The sequence below is a fragment of the Xiphophorus hellerii genome, chromosome 5, assembly GCF_003331165.1.
Source record: "Xiphophorus hellerii strain 12219 chromosome 5, Xiphophorus_hellerii-4.1, whole genome shotgun sequence".
Lineage (NCBI taxonomy): Eukaryota > Metazoa > Chordata > Actinopteri > Cyprinodontiformes > Poeciliidae > Xiphophorus > Xiphophorus hellerii.
In genome coordinates this window covers 17,218,530-17,238,110 of record NC_045676.1, presented here as the reverse complement: position 1 = coordinate 17,238,110, position 19,581 = coordinate 17,218,530, and the positions used below count along the sequence as shown (strand labels likewise).

The 19,581-nt window shown below is 38.8% G+C and overlaps 1 protein-coding gene across 3 annotated transcripts; it reads left to right on the top strand.

Moving 5' to 3' along the window:
• ppp1r12c (protein phosphatase 1, regulatory subunit 12C) lies at window positions 1–18,298 on the top strand. Of its 3 annotated transcripts, XM_032563783.1 has the most exons (21): window positions 1–355; window positions 4,089–4,269; window positions 5,389–5,519; window positions 5,938–6,056; window positions 7,621–7,780; window positions 8,512–8,656; window positions 8,744–8,818; window positions 8,899–8,978; window positions 9,165–9,277; window positions 9,352–9,419; window positions 9,933–9,990; window positions 10,027–10,135; window positions 10,262–10,349; window positions 11,690–11,807; window positions 13,850–13,965; window positions 14,877–14,926; window positions 15,452–15,482; window positions 15,631–15,744; window positions 15,982–16,032; window positions 16,330–16,380; window positions 17,209–18,298. In XM_032563783.1, the coding sequence occupies exons 1-21, from the start codon at window positions 141–143 to the stop codon at window positions 17,293–17,295; spliced, it is 2,160 nt and encodes a 719-aa protein (XP_032419674.1). In that variant the 5' UTR covers window positions 1–140; the 3' UTR covers window positions 17,296–18,298. The 3 variants fall into 3 exon arrangements, with proteins under 3 accessions (XP_032419674.1, XP_032419673.1, XP_032419672.1); XM_032563782.1 differs by having other exon boundaries at window positions 9,933–10,135; window positions 15,631–15,735; XM_032563781.1 differs by having other exon boundaries at window positions 9,933–10,135.
• Window positions 18,299–19,581: the final 1,283 nt, after the last annotated feature.

Here is a 19,581-nt window from a genome sequence, read left to right as displayed (position 1 = left end):
CTCGAGCACGAGCCGGACTTCCACCGCCTTCAGAGATCAGGAGCTAGAACCAGGAAGCGAAAGTATACACATGGAGGGTGTGTCTGGCCCCGCCAGCACAGGTTTTATTTATAAAAACACCGTCCTCCGCGGTTAATTTAATGGGGGACACGGCGAAGACCAAGCGGCGGGAGCAGCTGAAGCGCTGGGCCGGCTCCAGCACCGACAGAGCGTCGGACGTTCCCCGGCGGAGGTGGCGGGGCGATGCCGGGGAGGGAGAAGGGGAGGCCGAGGCCGAGCTGAGCGGCGACCCGCCGGGGGATCAGCAGCCAGAGTCAGCGGGCAGGGATGAAAGCAGCCCCATCCCGAGTGGACGGTGAGGACACAGCTCAGTCAAACTGTTGGACATCAGCAAAAAGGAAAAAGTCAGCCTATTATAGTATCAGGAGTTATCTAATCAGTGTAAAGCAGGTTTTGTTGTCTGCTGCGCTGTGCTGAGCCAGGTCTCATTTTATCTGCTCAACATGTTTGTTATTGATCTTTTGGGGAGTACTTTAGTTTCGCCATGCTTGTCTTTAGCCAGTCTGTCATTAACACTCGCATTCACCACAGTTAAGGAGGGGTTGATTCAATGGTTTGGGGGATCCACCGCATTCCTTGTTTCCCAGATTTTTTAAGATCTGAACCTACAGTAGCTGTCCTTTCTAATAATTTGATGCTTGATATCTTTCTGTATATTTTGCTTCCTTGGAACCAAACCGGTAATAGTAATGTTGCTCTTTTCATACCCAAATCCCAACCTGCTCTGGGGACATTTTGTACCCACTTACAACTAAAGATGTAAAATAATATTCCCCAATCAACTCATATTTCACTGGAAGCAAATGTGGTCATATGACTCTGATAAGCAGTATCTGTCAGAAGAGGATTGATCAGAGTTGTTTTGGTTTGGACCGGTGTCATAAGAACCTCAGATTTTCACCTTTCAATTCACATTTTAGCTAATTCATTGTTTTGCTGCAACACATAGCAGCAGAAATGCGCTTGAGGTAGCACCATTCAGTCCAAGAAAATAAAGCAATTACTACAACAAGTTGTCATTAGATCATATATCCCTAATTATTGGTGGTTATTTAAAGATCCAAGCAATTTGCTGGGTGGCATGGCATTTACTGCCATGCCACCCAGCAGTAAATGCTGCCGGGTTATAGACTAGAAATAGATGTTCTTAGTTTTGACATGTTTGATGACTGAAAAAAAAAACTTTTAATATTTCAAGGTTTTCCCTAGAAAACTTGCTAAGCCCGGTGGCTGGGGCGCTCGGCAGTCATTCATCCAGCAGCCCACCGTGTTTTTGAGTTAAAAAATGTTTTAAGTTTCAGGAAATTTGAAAATATCACTTGATAATTATGTGTTATTGGAAGATTAATGTCTGAACACCAACTAGTCTTTAAAAAATGCAAACATAAAAAAAAAACTCAAATAAATATGCAATGCTAAGACTGGTGCCCTCCCAGGTTTATAATAAACTTGGGGAAACCCTGTATTTGTTATTCAGGTAAGACCTGATCAAGAAAAATCTTGCTATCCCAATGTCTGAACACCTGATTGGCCAATCTCTACAAATAAGGTGTTCTACAAATCCTCAGAAAACTAGTTTTGCTGTTTTGTCTGCACCATATTTCTCCTAGTAATGTCCCCTAACCAGCTTTCCCTGTCCCTGCTTAAGAAAAGCATCCCCTCTGCATGATGCTGCCACCACCATGTTTCATTGTTGGATGGTGTTTTGTGGGTTAAGTTCAGTATTGGTTGTCTGCTACAAAGTGTTTCATTTCTATGTTAACCGGTTCAATGTTGGTCTCATCTAATCTGAAGACATGTGCTTTTGATGTCTCCTGTTTGGATTGTGGTAATCTGCAAACTGGTATCAGCCTGTTTATAACATCTGTAAATTGCTCCAGTTTAAAATTTCTTTCTGTCTTTTTAAAAACCTTTGTTAAAATGACCAGTTTAATTAATGAAGAACAACAAGCAGAACAACAATGTGAATACTGGTTGTCTGTCATTTCATAGTATTTTAGCAGCCTGGATCAACTGAAGGATGATGCATCATTTATCTCTTACTCAGTAAGGTTCGTTTTAGACCTCAAATCAGCTACAGAAACACTTTGGTCTCTATTTTCTTGGACTGTTTTTGTGGTCGACCATTTTGCTTTGACTTTTTTGTGATTTAAAGAACATCTCGGCGTGATCGTGTGTGGTTGAGCTGATCGGTCAGAGCAGTGTTGTGTGTGTTTTGTTTGCTAACCTTAGTTCTATGCTGAGAGGCTATTTACCATCCATATATCAGAAATTCCATCTCGTTTGACATCCTGGTTTCGTGCTCCGTCATTACATCAGTAAGTGCAGATAACCTACCAGAAAAAATGTTTGTCCTTCAATATTTCAGGGAGATTTGTACAGGAAGTATTTTTGCTGAAAGCTATTTGCTGTCCTCTTGCCTTCATATTTTTTTTCCAGCATTGCTGGGATTCAAGTTTATGTACTACTTATGAACTTATGACATATAGAGTCTGGATTTCATCTGGGGAAACGCTGTGACACCGCCATTTTGCCTTTCCAGTTTGGCTTTGGACTATTTCTTACCTCAGTTAAAGCACATCAACTTCTAGAACAAAATGTTCATTTGGTGTCTGATGGGGCTGCACAGTGGCACAGTTGGTAGCACTGTTGCCTTGCAGCAAGAAGGTCTTGGGTTCGATTCCCGGTCTTTCTGCACGGAGTTTGCATGGAGTCTCCTTGCGCATGCGTGGGTTTACTCCGGGTACTCCAGCTTCCTCCCACTGTCCAAAGACATGACTGTTAAGTTAATTGGTTTCTCTAAATTCTCCCTAAGTGTGAATGTGTGTGTGTGCATGACAGACTGGCGACCTGTCCAGGGTGTACCCCGCCTCTCGCCCACGTTAACTGGGCGAGAGGTGTCCAGTTAACATTAACTGGATAGAAAATGTGTTGTCTGCTAGTGGTCAAAACACATTAATTCATAACAATTTTATAGGTAGTTCACTTTATTGGGTAAAGAATCTGTAGAATGGAAGAAGTCAATTTGCAATTTTGAATTTGTTATTACTCATACAGAAATATGTTTATACACTAAATTTAATTTTGATCTTTTGTACGCTGCACTTCTAACATGTGGTTTCAGTCACCAACAAGCTTTTGACCATAATTCTGGCTGCGAATTTGATCTCTCAGAATTGGTCGATTTTATTTAAAGTGATCTACTAGCATTACATATACTTAGTGTTACCCTCTCTCATTGATTCACTGAACAATTTTAGATCAGATGGGACAACAATTGAGCTTTTTTGAATTAGCAATTAATCAGTTCAATGTCAAAATGACCATTTCAATTATTAATATTTTTTAAGGGACGTTTTATTTACAGATATTTCATAATACAATTCATTTATAGGTTCTGTTGCATGTGATTTTTATTTCCATTTGTCCAGTAGGGCAGTGACACCAAGCACACATCAAACCAGCTTTTTGTTGAATAAACTTTACTTTACAGAACTCTTAACAAACTGGAAGACGTTTTATGTAAATATTCAAAATAAAACACAACAAAAAATTATAAATAAAACCGAAATAAAAACCACACACAGCCAAAATCATAAATAAAATGGATTATGACTTCTTATATTGCTTTCCAGAAAAATATTATAAATTGAAACAAAAATAATGAAGTTCATATTAATTTATCAAGCTTATATGTTTGAGTCATGTTTGCATTTGAGAAAATACTTTATAAATTTAAACTTGTGAAAGAAATTCTTGTTTTGTCAGCATGAATGGTTTTATTGAATCATAAAAATCACCAAAACCTTTCTTAATCTTTGAGGACACATGAAATAAAATCTAATTGAGAGCTTAAATCTTCAGCTTATTGTGTGTATTTATGGTTTGGCATATAAACCATAAGTGGTCCCTACTTTTATCATAAATCATTTCAAAAGCTGACTTTTCTAGTATTGGGTGTCCTAAAGAAACAAAGATGGACATATTCTGCAGAGTTAGTGGCAATCGTCCCTTTTGTCTGTTTTTAGGAAGAGGGTGAAGTTTGACCGCGCCGCTGAGTTCCTCGCTGCTTGTGCCAGCGGCGACACAGAGGAGGCCAAGGCGATGCTGGAGGAGACTGAACAGTCCAAAGCAGAACGGAAAGACGGAGAAAGTCTGCCAGACATCATCAACTGCTCCAATTCTGATGGCATCACTGCACTGCACCAGGTAATGCAGCTTCACCGTGCCGTCGTTTACATTCAAGGTTCTTCTGGTTTTGCAATTCTCTTAAATTTCTTGAAGTCTTAGTGAAACATGGTGTAAAGGTATTGCTCAAGTAATTGCAGGACTACATTGCAAAAGGCGTTTTACACAGTGTGTCTCTTCAGTGAGTGTGTTTTCTGCTTCTTTGTAGGGTGGCGTGATTCTTTCCTCGGCAACACAGATTATTGAAAACTTATTGAGAATGTTGTTATATATGGGGTATATCCATGTAAACACACATAAGTGTGTCTGGACTTTAACTAGACCACTCTAACATAAATATGGCTTTATCACAACCTGACTGTAAATTTAGCATCATTGCCCTCCTAGAATGTGAACTTTTACCCCACTTGCTGCTTCCAAATGGTTTTCTTTGGGTGTTGAACTTTACGCAGCTTTGTTCATTTGCCCATCAACTCTAAAATAGAAAAACATGAGAGGATGATATCAGTGGTGATGTGTTCCTGTTTTCTACTTTCCTCTTTTTCAAATTTGTGCTTCCATCACTCTGTGACTGTTAACATTTAGAGAAACGTAATCAATGTCCAGTGTGTGTCTCGGCTGCCGTGAGACTCTGTCCAACTGTACAAATATTACATCTGCATGAAAAATGCAAATTTATAAAATGTAAAATATATTAGTTAACTATTATTGCACTCCAAGTAGTCCTTTGCAATGGGGATATTGCACACAGTGATATTGTGATGACCATAAATTTGCGTTAAATTGTGCAGGTCTTCCATCAACCACAATTTTGCTAAAGAAAACCATACCCACATCCTCATGCTGCCCCTGCCATGTGCCATATTGGGGGTTGTAGGTATTTTTAGTTTTTCATTGCACATCGTATTTTGCATATCAGCTTACCAGAGCACCTTCTACCAAGTTTCCCCTCAGTGTCTTTCTTTAAACATTTTTTGTCCTCTGCTACACGAAATCCTACTAAAATACATTGAAGTTTTGCATAAAACATATTTGAATAAATAAGCTGATTGTGACTACAGATGGAATATTGTTCTTTTTTTTATTTTATTCTTTCATTATTGGTATGTTAATTAATTTGCTTTGGTTAAATGTGTGCAGGCCTGCATAGATGGCAGCATAGAGATCGTGACCTTCCTGCTGGAGCACGGCGCCGCCGTGAACCAGGTTGACAACGAGGGATGGACCCCTCTGCATGTTGCGTCCTCCTGCGGCTACCCTGACATAGCAGAGTGTGTAGGAGTTTCCTTTAAATGGTTAAATCAGTGCAGCACATTGCTCTTTGCCACTGTATTGAATGTCAGAGAACACCGTGGGTGCCAGAGCATTTCTGCTCTCCACAATGCTGACATTGTTGTCATCTGTGCCGAGATAACACTTCAGCTAAAGCGTGAGTGGTCCAGCACTCAAACGCATCCAGCTTGAGAGATTTAAAAATGGATCTCCTTTTTTTTTTCTCCAAAGTGAGAGTCTGTTTACTCTCATTTTTGAGAGCTAATGTGATGGTTGTGTCATAAAACTGGTTCCATTATCCCAGTGGAAAACCATGTTATTTGCACCAAAAACGCGGATAACGTAAACTACAGAGTTAGGAATTCTTCTAAAGGCATTTTGTTGTACACATTCAGGCATTATTTTTCTTTTTCTTAGGTTCCTTCTTCAGAAAGGTGCGTCTCTTACTGCTGTGAACTGTGATGGGGACGTTCCTCTGGACATTGCTCTGGAGGAGACGACCGAATCCCTTCTCCATAATTACACACAAAAACAAGGTGAGCTCTTTGCCTACACATCGCTATATTTTATTAAAGTATTTGCAAATATAAAGCATTTGATGCATTTTACTTCAGTCATGTCTGGGATATTTGGAATGGAAAAGAAAATAATGCATATTAAGACAAGCAGGGCCTTTTTCACTCAACAATTTTGCAATATGATTGCAACTGAATGAACTACGTTAGATGTGTTTACATGTGGAACTAAAAGAAACTGATTTCTGTATTTGACTATTGAACATCTGTAGTTAAACAATTTGGTCTTTGCTTAAAAAAGTCTAATTCTGGCCTAAAGAAGTGTTGGGTATATTGCATTTATGCGACATAACATATTATGTTTAGATTTAATTTTTGTGCGTTAGTAATGATGTATATCTAAAAGTCCTTTTTATACAACCGAACATGATTTACTTGTCCTAAAGACTTTACATGAAAGGTAAAGTGTTGAAATATTTTAGCTCCTGACATAATAGCTAGAGTATCTTTACACTTTTCTCGTGTTTGAATCCATTGTCATTATTTGTTTATTATATTAATGTGTATTTTAAAATGACAGTAATAATATTTTCTATTATTGTTCTCTAATATTGATCAATATACATTTTATTAGTTATGACTGAACATAATTCCACATTTAAAACGGCACATCATTAGATTTCAGAATGTTTTAATGTTTTACTTTTTCGTTATCAGTCCTGTAGAATGAGTGATTCAGGCTGTTGAATGGGTTTTCTTTGCATCCCTCATACATCACATTCTTTGCATGTAATAGATGAATTTGGCTAGATTGTCTCAATGAAGATAAAAAATGGGCCTAAAACATAGTTATGTATGTAATTCATGTAAACTTGCTTGTCATTTCTTCATTAGGTTTTATTACTGTGGTCTATTTGTTTTTATTCTGTCAGTTATTTACAGAAACCTCTTAACATTTGAATTAAAACTTAAATTGGGCTTTTTAATAAAACCAATAATCATTATTTAGTTGATTTTCATACAATGTATTCAATACAACTATCAAAAGATCAGCTGAAAGCTCAGGGCTGAATAAATAATGTTAACAGCAACATGTTTTCTGAAAACAGTTTAATCAAATTTGCTTCAAAATGCTGAAGATTTTCTCTGTTGGATAAATGTAAATCATTGGAAGTACAGAACAGAAATGAATTGTGATCCGTCTTGCCGTCCCCGAGTGAGTCAGTGCTCTAGCTTGGTCCTCCATCGCATAGTGGGTGTCTTTGTCTGAGGCGATTTGCTCTGGCACGTTGATGTCAGCTAGTCATTCTGCCACCAGTGATTCAGACTGCATTGTGCTCTCCTCTATGCTGTGAATAGTTTTATTTGTTTTCTCAGAAGAGAATGTGTGTTTAGATCTACATTGTTTCTCTCTCCGCGTTTAAACTCTTAGACCATCACATCAATACACCAATAAGAGGTTAAATGAAAACATCGATCAGTTGAGCTCAATTTACCAGGATGCAAACCACCATTCCTCAGTCTAACAAAACTCTTTAGGGTCTTTTCTTTTTTCAGTCATTTCATATTAATTCCTGGTGTGCAGGTGTGGATGTGGAGGCAGCTAAGCGTAAGGAGGAGGAGCAGATGATGTCAGACGCCATGATGTGGCTGAACGACGGTCCGCCGGCTGATCTCCGACACCCAAGGACCGGCGCCACGCCGCTGCATGTCGCTGCAGCTAAAGGATACATGGAGGCTCTCAAGTAATGTAGTAACTAATTTATTGGAAAACTAAATGCAATAGTTTACCTCTTAGTTAAACTATTTTTAAAGCAAATCAAAGAACAAAGATTTTCAACAAATTCATGGCAGAAAATTATATATTAAGTGGACTTCATACACAGAACCTGCAACTACCATAAACTGAAATACAGTGGAGTGAAGGAAGGAGACAAGAAAGAGGGAAGAAGAAGAGAAGACGGAAGGACAGAGACAAAGTAATAAAAAAGAGGGACACTACATCAAAACGTAACAGTGGAAGAACATAAAAATGGATGACATGAAGAAATAAAGAACAGCATGAAGAAAGGATGCAGGGAAGGATAGATGTGAAAGGACATAAACAAGTACAGAATAGTACACAACATATAAAGGAAGGAAGCTTAATAAAAAAGAAATATTGAAGAAGGAAAGATTCAAAAATGAAAGGAGGAACATGGAACAAGAAGACAAGAACAACCCCAGGAGGGAGGACATGACACTAAAAGGAAAGAAAAAGATTCAAGGACAGAAGGAAAAAGGAAGAACTCAAAGAATATGAGTAAGGAAGGATGCAACTTTCAGACAATGGGAAAGAAAAAAGTCTGGAAATGCAAATGATTTCCTTTCTCTTGCTCTCTCTCTCTCTTTTGCACTAATTCAGATGTAGAAAAATAGTTGAATGAAATCTCAGACTCTGTTGTCTCCAGCTCTGTTGTCCGTTTTGCTCCTGCAGGATGCTGTGTCAGTGCGGACTGGACGTGTCGGCCACAGACTTTGACGGCTGGACGCCTCTTCACGCCGCAGCCCACTGGGGTCAAGAGGAGGCGTGTCGCGTTCTGGCCGAGCAGCTGTGCAACATGGAGGCTCGCAGCAACGGGGTGAGCAGCACACGCTTGTTAAGCGTCTCGCCTCTGACCTCCGTCTGTTTCACCTCCCCTTAATGTCTGATTGGCTGAATTCTGCAGGGTCAGACGCCGTTCGATGTAGCTGATGAAAGTGTTGCAGAGCTGTTGGAGGAGCTTTTACAGAAACAAGCCAACGTGAGAAAGATTTCACTTTAACTTAATGTAATAAATGTTTCTTCTGAGTTTAAATGGGGCCTTTTTTTCCCCTCTTTCAGTGGCGTAATGAGCGGTCGATATCAGAGAGGCAGAACCAACCAGGCCCCAATGCTGCAAATGCACAAAGCAAGCGACGGAGGTTCATTTCATGTTTTACTTCTTTATAATCATTATTTCCTCTTGACACGCTTTTATGCTCTTATCTTTGAACATAGTGCTATAAGACTCATTGTAGCATGCCCAACAATCAAGATATTTTGCTTCATTAAACATTTGAAGAGTAATGTCAGACGGAGCTTCCTAACGCTTACCCTCTGCCTTTCAGGACATCTGTGTGCAGGATGAGCAGCAAAGACAAGATAAACGTGCAGGATCTGTCTAAAGAACGGGGCGTTTCGGGAGGCGTGGATATGAGCGAGGAGAAAGAGAGCAGCACAGGTAACTCAGCTCGACCCAGAGTGCTGCAGCTGCATTATACAGATCTGATCCATAATTCTGATGTTTCTCTGCAGAAAGCTCTGCTGTGTCCAGTCCAGACACCGAGAGTGTGACTACATCTACCATCAGTCCTGCAGAGAAGGTAAAAACCCAGCGTCAGAGCTCCAGCTTAGAAAATGAATCTGAATATGCTATTCACATACACTGATTGGTTTTTAACATACATTTTATGAAACTATTTTAGAAAATTTGAGTCTGTAAAAGTAGAGCTCTGAAAAGAAAATATAACCTCCTGTGCTGTCATTGCTTCAGGTCCCAGTAGGATGTTTAAGCTGCTGCCACATCTGAGATCAATTATGTATTTTCAAAACAGAAATAAATTGTGTTTGTATAATTTCATACTTGTAAATATGGTATTGCAGAAAACATAATGTAGAATTTGTGCAGAACTCAGATACACATCTTTAATGACTCTTTGGAGCTGAGCATGCAGTCATTAATCACAAAGATGACATTTATTAATATTAAGTTTCCTCTGTAAGGTAAAAATAAAAATGATTTTATTTGATTAATATTTTTCTACAAAGATTCCTAACGATTCAGTTAGGAGGTTCATTCACTGGTTGGTTTATTTCTTCTCTCCTGTGTGTTGCAGCCTACTGAGGAGAAGAACGAGGAAGAGGAGCAGAAGGAGGAGCAGAAGGAGAAGGAGGAGCAGAAGGAGAAGGAGAAGGAGGAGGAAAAGGAGAAGGAGCAGGACAAGGCGAGCCGGACTGCCAGGGTCCAGCCCACTCCTCAGACCAGGGAAGCTGCCGCCGAGAGCCCCAACGCTCCAAATGCAGAAAAGAAACCCAAACAGTAAGTCATACTCAGCTCTGTGTTTGCCTTTACTAACACTTCTGTCCTCTTAAAGATCATTTTCTACGCAAAACATTAATATTCAGTTCATATGCAAATTGCAAATGTAATTATTTTTGTGTTCAGGTTCCAGGCAGCAGATCGAGACGAAGAGTCCGAGTCCCAGAGGAAAGCTCGGTGTCGGCTGATGCGACAGTCCCGTCGCCTCACTCAGGTGATGCTCATTTTATTTACATTTTTAAAACGCTTTTTTTTTTTTAAATCGCAGACCTATCTTATGATTTATAATGTATTTGCCTGCCCACAGTTGTTTTATCCAGATACCACCAGTCAAATTACAGAAACAGCAGTCCATGTTTGCATAATTTAAATAACAAGAATATAGTCTTGAATTAAATAATATCTAATAGCCTATTAATTCAAACCACTTTAGTGCCATAAAAAATAACTAAAGATAACCATAACTAAAAATTTACAAGAAAATGAAAAAAGGCTTTCACTATCAATTCATTTAAGCAATAATCATGGGTTACCTGAAACATATATACCACAAATTAAAAATTATATTGTGTTCATTTCTACAAGACATTTTGCCACATGCCCATCATGTAAAATGTAAATGCTGTTCATCCTTTCACTATGAAAAAAATCATCTAACATGCTGTTAAGCAGAAAAAAGAAATAACCAATTTCTAAAATACATTTTCTTGCCTTGAAATTATTTGAAAGTAATCCTTCTAAAAAAAACAATTAACCTGGGAGATGATCAAACATGTATCATCATCAAACATGTAGACAGAATTACAGTGTCTTCTACCTGTTGGTTTTACAAACTTTTTTTTTTTGCTCTACTTTCTATTTCAGGATCTACTTCTATCTCAGGACTTCCCTTTGTGACATTTTATACTACTAAACTTACTTCCCTTTCCTGTATCTGTTTATAGGAAACACCCGTGTTTATTTAAAAGAATCTTCTGCAGCAAATAATAAAAGTATTTTGTCTGAAACGGCACCAATTCTTCTTCAGCATTAGTAACTGGTCATCTCAGACCCTCAACTGTATTAAATTACTCTCATTTGGCTCATTAAATGGCCTTTCTAACTATTATTATCAAAATCAACTAAATATTGTCTATTTTAGCCACAATGATGGCCCACTTTTAAGTTTACTGTCCCACTAGATTTTATTTTTCTTAAAATGTTCCCCATCTTACAAGGTTCTAAAGACTCTGGAGTAGAAAATGTCCCACAGCATTACTGACCCTCCTCCCTACGCAACAGTGGGCATCAGGTGCTTTTTCTGTGTAAATGTTTTCTAAATATGTCCATGGAAGATTAACCCTGCTAATGTTAATCTTGTTAATGTTTCCATGGAAGAACTTTCATTGCAGCAGCAATGAAGGTTCAATTCATTTCAAGTTTTTGCATATCTATATCAGATTTTCCAACAGGCATAACATTTGATAAATGCTCTTAAGTGACAAAGTAGGAGACCCTCATTTCTGGGTGCGGCCAAAAACCCACTGAAGGTTGTTTTTCCTTTCTCTGTGACAGGGTGTGACCTTGACTGAGCTGAAAGAGGCAGAGAAGAGCGTGGGTAAAGCTGCTGATCCTCCGCCTCGAAATGTCCAGTCAGTGAGCCCCATCATCACCGTCACGCCTACTGAACGGGGTGAGTGGAAGAATTTACTAAAGAGTTCTTATTAAAAAAAATAAAAAAAAAGATGAAGCTTTCAATTACATACAGTGTTTCATTTATTAGTGATAAGAGTCAAAATGTTAAGAAATTGCAGCACAGAAAGATTAATAGTCTGTTAAAATTAAGCTTTTTAATATTTATACATGGCATAAGGGAACTCTAAGTAACCAGATTTTAATGGCTTTGTACTAAAATAACATTTTCTTTAGCTATATACAGATATTATATTTAATAAAAGGTGATTTATGTGTTAAATATCAGCAGGTTACTCCCTCTGTTGGCTTCTGGTATTTGTGTCACAAACACTCTGGTAATGATGTTAGGCTGTCTAGACCTGAAATCAAGACAAGTGAAACTTTTCCAGCCCCAGTTTGAGCGTCTAGGTGGTAAAGACGACGCTGAAGCCGTCAATGGAAAAGAAAACAACGGGACAGAAGATCAAAGAACTGGGTCGGCGTGGTTATTTACTCTCTGCGTCTGGAGTCACCATCTGTCCAACTTAAAAATGCCTCAGCAAGAAAAAACGGAGAACAGCCTCAAATTATTTACAACAGGTTCATGGATCTGGTAGATATTTCTCCTGGTTGTTAATTTTTTTTAACCGCCCATTGGAGGCCCTTCAAGATCAGTTTTATTTAGTTTTGTTTAATAAGTTGCACTTTTCTAAATTTCAGCGGCTACCAGATGTTTAGATTACAAGGGATTATCACTTGAAAAAAGCAAATTAAAATAAATTAAAATGCACTGATCAGAATTTCCTCATGAATTTTTACAGATTTAACTTATTTTGATTTCAATTTAAGAGCTATAATTTAAGACGAGCATTTTAAAATATTTCTTGTTGCTGTGAGTGGCCATTAGACATTCATAATAAGAGAAGATGCATCTCTGACCAGCTTCACTGTCCCTGCAGAAGAAAACTAAATTATGCCACAACCATTCTTCACAGTGAGGATTGTGAATAAGTTATTCTTTATCCATTAAATATTTGCTATGTGAATAATAAAATCAAGAAAATAAAAAACATTTTTTGAGGTGAAGGCTGCTGGCTCACCTTTTGTAGTTAAACAGCGATATGTAAGACTGCATCACAATAAGTTGATATAATTTCACATTATTATACCTTGTTTTTTGCTCATTTTCTAAGCCGTCATCCAGCCTTCAGTTAGAAACCACCTTCATGTGGCAATAAAGTCACCTTTCAGTCAACATTGTTGTCAGATACATGAACTGAAAATGAGAACTAAACTTTCAAAACTGCTGAATGTTTTGCAAAACCAATCAGTTTTCTGGTGTTTTTCCACCAACCAAGAGTTAAAAGTCAAACTGCTTTCAGTCTGACTTTGTTTCTGGTTGAGCTGTCGAACTTCTGTTTACTGTAAGTTCCCATCTATCACCGAGAAGCGAGACGTATGAAGCACGCTATAGGTGGAGTGCTCTCAAGGAGGCTTTTTACAAGGAAGTGAGGTTTTCTCACGTACCCCGAGGGCCACGGCTGGTGGTGTGAGCTGCTTGGCGTGCCTCAGGGCAGCTGCCTTGTTCTCGTGCTTTTTACAGGCCTTCTTTTCTTGCCATCATGATTTCATCACCACTTCGAAAGCTCCACCCTTGTTTATGTTGGTTTTGTGTGCAGGGGAACTGATCTCTTCCCCTTCAGAACTATGATCAAAGTGCAAACTCATGTCCAGTTTTTCACTTCTTTAAATTTTTTTTAAGTAAATGGTTATTTATAAGAAGTGGGTTTGATAATAAGAAGTAAAAATCAACCAAAACCGAATAAAGCCAGCCTTAAAAACCCTGGAGAAATATTGAGACCATCACATCTTTCATTGGCGGTTATCTGAGCCATAAGCTGACCGCTTCCTTTACCTCAGAGCTCCTTTTATCTTTACCCTTCTTCACTTCACTTTTAACCGTTTAATACTATTTTATTAAGCAGCCTTCGAGGCTTTCCTGGTTCCTTCATATGCTTTCGTAGCTCATCATTGTTTTCTGTCCACATCTGTTTGTTTTAGAGAATGAGACGCCGAAGCAGGCGGAGTCGGAGGGCGACAAGCATTTGGGAGTGAAGGACCGGAGGAGAGGCCGGAGGGAGAGACGCTCCACCGGCATCGTCCAGCTGGGGTCAGAGGTGAGAAGCTTTCAAAGCTGAACTGCAGGCTGCAGGAGAGTGAACCAGTTCCTCTATTACATGATGCAACTGAACATGTGATGTGAACCGTTTAGTGAAAACAGGAAGTTGCCTCAGTGTAAGTTACGAGACTTTGTGTTTCTGAGCAAGTGTTGTCATCCCCTACAGTCAGGCAACAGGATGTTATATTTAAAAGACAGAATCACCTAAAAGAAAACAGACAAAACATTGATAGTTGTTTTGTGGATACATTTTTCCACCTGAGCGTCCGTTCTTTAAAAAAAAAACACCTTGGCTTTCACAGAACAAGCTGAACTTACACAGAAATTAAATTATACAAACAAAAGTGAATTAGCAAGCCTCCAGTCACGCTTTAACAGAGCAGATGGCGTTCTCATGATCATTTTGCCAGGTAATCTCTCTGCTTCAGAGGGTGTGTGTGAGCAGAACAGGAATGCAAACATGACTGAATATTTCCTCGACCAGATCTTTACAGGTAAAGACAGGCTGCGAAGCTGCTGCTTGTTTCAGTTTTAGGTGGAGGAAGAAACTCATCATGACGAAACGGTTAATTTCCCCAAAGTTTAGATTTCCACATCAGCCAAATATCACGGCCCACATCAGTCAGTCAGCCTCAGTGCTGAGTGTCTCAGATCCGAGTCAGTGGTATACCTGCTCCTGTTTGTACATCACATGAGCCTGCATATTCCAGAAGTGGTGTGAAAATAGTCACTGGCAGGTAAATGTATTTTACAAACACAATGTTTTTGTAATGATGCCATATAGCTTGTGTGTTTCATCCTTGTAAAACCTCCAAGAACTAAATAAGCAACATAAAGCGTGTGACTGCGTGCTGAGTTCATGTCAGAGATGGAGTGTCATGTTTACACTCTAAACTTTATGTTTTCCAGAATGACGATGGCGAAGCCCAGCTGGAAGATGCAAACAGCAACAGCACTGAGTGAGTCAAGACTTTAGTGTTTTATTTCATGTTTTCAGCCTTTTGATTGATTCTGACACATGGGAGTATGGCATTAATAAATTAATTTAATTTGACATTTTTTAAATGTGAATCTTTTGGTTTGAAAGAAGTTCTATTTCCAAATAATCACACACAGACATGCAGTGTATTGTAAAAAAGAGAGCAATATCTAACAAATGTTAGATGATGCTGAGCTTTTCTAGAGGTAAAGGTCTTTTAAAGATATAAACCACTGCAGAGCAGTTTCATTAATCCCAACAAAAAACTTGGTCACTGTATAATTCAGAAGGCTGTTTGGTACTGAATATGAATGAATGAGAAGGCATCCAAAAGTGCAAAAAGATCTCCAGCCTGAAAAGCTTTGATCAGATCCTTTCCAAAGATGACAGGAAAGTCTCACTGTAGGCAAAACCTTCAAGAAAATCCAGGGTTTACTAATGACTGGAGTGGAGACATGTTATCAGGGAGGATGTTAAACAGTTTCTTGTATATTTCATTTTACAGAGGGAGAGACTTGTCTTCAGACTACAAAACGGTAGGGGTGAAACGTTTTTCTGTTCTCGGTCTGAGAGTTAAAATCAGTCAGACACGTCTGGGACAGGAATGTCTGCAACTGACAAAACTAATTACCATACAGACTGATGAGTTTCTTTTTTTTCTGGTTATTTGGTGTTTCCTCTCAGTTGTACATCAAGGTACTGCAGGACAACATGACTCTGAAGGAGAAGCTGCAGGAGATGGAGCAGCAGCTGAGCCAGAACAAAGTGGAGCTGGAGAGACTCCGACAGGTTTGGCAGGTTTGCTGCTTCCTCTGACCTTTTATCTGGGTTTGTGTTTGTGTCATGAAATATCAGGAAAATAAATATTTTCATTTCATACAAGCCTGAACAGAAAGTCTGAACTACGGAGAAAGCATTTTGTTATTTAGTCAACAGGAACGTAAAAACAACCATCACTGTTTGCGTACTTAGAAGTTTTAGTAAAATGTCTAACTGTGATATTTGAGAGAGAAACTCGCTGTCTCTGTGTTGCAGAGTCAGGAGAGCGACACTGACAGACCGGCCCTGCTAGAGCTGGAGAGATTTGTAAGTCAACTTCAGAGGTTTATTTTAAACACCTAAAACAAAGCTAAGCTGCCATTTCCTGTCCTTTTAGCCTTTAAGCTGCTCTCTGTCGTTGCTTTGGGAGGTGTAATAAATTACAAGCCTACTGCAGAGAATGAGTTAACCGCTCTGCAGTTGCAGCGTTGCATGAAGCCCACGGGTTGAACCGGTCGTTGTCTGAACTTGCACAGTTTTACTGCAGAAGCTGAAACTTTTTTTTTTTTTTTTTTTGTGCTGTGGCAGTTTGTCTGTTTCCTGATCTTTGTGATTGGTTCACAGGAGAAGCTGTCCCTCCAGAGGAAAGCAGGGGAACTGGAGGATGAGCTGAAGGTACAAGTTTTTCTTGGATTATTTAGAAAAACTACACGTCAGTAACACAAGTGGATTTTGTTTCTAATCCACAGCAGGTCAAAATGATCCATAAAGGCCCACTAATGTTTGGACATGTGTCTCTTAACAAGCTGCTGAGAAACTACGTGCTTTTTGCAGTCATCAGCACAGTTCTGTTTGGAGTTTATTTAAAGCTTCTTGTTTCCTGGAACCCAAATTTTAAATAGAGCTCATATATTTCTAAAAGGCTTACAGTTTAGTGTAAATCTTCCTCCTCCATTCCTAAATCAGTGTTAATGAGAATTATGAATAATTATTTCTAAGCATCGGCTAGTTGCCTGTTGAGTTGAGGAGAAGTTAGAAAATCTGTAGGCGTTTGTCGCTCACAAACTATTTAAACCAAAAAAGATAAAGATTAGAAAATATGTCTTTCCACCTCAGAGACTTGGAGCTAAATCACCAAAAAACTAAGAAGAAGAGAAAGATGGTCAGCAAATAGGGAGGGTGTGATTACTCTGATGCCAGTACAGATGTTTCCATTAATTATTGAAAATGCATAAATCATTAAAAAAAAATTAATATAATGGATCATTTTATTCAAAATGGATGCTCTCTGTTATTTTCTCATATTTTTTGAGACCCCTGTCTCCTATCAGAATCAAACTGCTTGGTTGATTGAAAATCTCTTTAAATCTAATGCATTTGAACCACAAGACTGGATTATGACTGAATAATTACACACAAAGAGAGGACAACACAACCATAGTCCTCTAGTTATGTCTTTAAATGAACTGATTCTGTGACGGCGTTGTTTGTCCGTGTGTGTAGGTTCTGAAGGACCTCAGAGCAGACAACCAGAGGCTTAAAGACGAGAACGCCGCCCTCATCCGTGTCATCAGCAAACTCTCCAGATGAACTGCAATAACCATACAGACACAAAGTATTACACGACTCTTCTGTCGCCCAAACTCGGAGGACACAAACCAGTAAGGGAGACGCAGCATGGAACTGCAGATGTCCAGCTCACCTCCCGCCACAGCGTTTGGCTCTTTATGTTTTGGCAGATCTACTGTTCAATGAGGCAAACTGCACCTCCTGTGGACCGGCGGGATGTCCATATCCACTTTTATATTAGGTTTTTATTGTATTTTTTACCTGCGATGTTTTATTGTGCTTTGCTTCAGTGATCCTTTGTATAAAATCTGTATTCAGAGACTTGAAGCCATGCACAAATGGCTGACAGTAAGAGGTGTGTCGCACGCAAGACTTAAATGTGCCAAAATGAGAAAAAAATAAATTAAAACAGTCCCAGTTTTGCACATCTTTTAGGTAAAAAAAAAATGTGGGCAGTATTGTTTCTCAGGATGATTCTTTTCCTCAACGCTTACTGTTTTTAGTCGGCTGCTGTACCGATGGACCAAAACCCTGCATGCTCACCTTTCCCTGCTCCTCTGAGTGCATTTCACATGTTCGTGCTGCAGCCGCCTGTGGTGTGCATTGGAGAAAAGGCGTGTTTAATTACTGCTGTGTTACAGACTGAGTATTTGGGTGCTAACAGACACATCGTGAGGTGAAACTCAGGTTCAGATACTTCAAATAATGTTACAGTTCAGATCTCTTCCTGGAGGTTGAGGAGAATCTGATCTTTGACCTCTGTACTGTATGTTTTTTATTTTTATTTTTTGCTTTGTTAACTGGATGCTTCTTCTTAGTATTCACCCTTTGACGGCACTGCTGTTTAACAGACGGGCCAGATGGGTCATCCTTTGAATGTTTACTTCCTTACGAGACAGAAATGCATGTCGAAATGTATTTTGAAGCTGTGCCTTTGGATATACATTTGTAAGTAATATTTCTATTTTGCTTTGGCATTGTACGATGTTGAGTATAAAATACAACGTGGGCATAAATAATTAAGGGTCTGCTGCTTCTTACTGTTTGATTTTACCTGAAAACATTACAGTAGACCCTATAAAGCGGGACGTTTGTAATAATTACAAAATAATTCCACCAGAGGGCGCTGAAGCATTCCCAGTTTGTAGACCGAATAAGGGACCAGTACAAACTGCATTATTGAGTTGGACCTCAGTTGATTGGAGTCTTTTATTCAGAGCTCTAACAAATGACAAAACACGGTTTGCCTCAAAGGTAGTAATTTCTACAGTGATATGTTCGTTCTACCTGTTCAGCAACGTTCAAGTACCAACATGTCCTGAGGATGTTTTGGTACCATCTGCTTCCAAATCCCTTCCCAACATTTCAGGTGAATTATCTTGCTTGGGTATGTTTAAAAAAAAAAAAAAAATCCAGCGTTTAGGCATGTTTGTAACTTGGGAGGAAAAATCCCAAGTTAAACATTATTGCAATATTAGCATACAATATTCAACCCGTTTTTGGTCAAAAAGACGCCACTTATTCTTCTATAATATGTCACAAGATTGAAGCACACACACACATAAATTATACAGTATTTGAACAGTTTATCCAGAGTCCTGGGTTCTTCAGCTCACCAGCAGATTTTTAACACGTTTGTGGTCTGATTCAATTCAATTTATATTGTGCCAATTCACAACAAATATCTCAAGGTATTTGACCAAAAAAAAAATAATTTATTTGGCTAATTTTTAGTCTGGTGGACAATTTGTCATAATATGCCACATGCACTGGATCAATATCCTGCTGATAGACCCAGTGGTGACCTACTTTTAGCTTTTCATATAAAATCACCTGGTATTTCACATAGTTTCTGATGCCATGCTTTTCTGGTGCCTATATCTTGCAGTCTTCGAAGGAGGAACATCCTAGACAAGTTGCTAAGGGTAATTTAGAGACCAATTAATCTAACAGCCGTGTTTTTGGATTGGGAAGAAGTCAGAGTACCCAGAGAGAACCCACACATGCTGAGGGAAAACAGTCAATCTCCTTTCAGAAAGACCATAGAGATTCAAACCCTGGACCTTCTTGCTGCAGGCAACAGTGACACAAACTATACCACTCAATAATTGGAATTTGATTATTTTCAAGGTCTGGTTTAGTCTGGAAACAATGAAAATGGATGAATATTTGTATTTACAAAATGTACTTCTTTATGAACTTTGTGGTGTCCATTCATCCTTCTTTCCTTTGATTCTTGTGTTCATCCATCTTTACACTCAATAGAAACGTCCACTGAATATTTGTAATCTTTAATATTTTCATAGT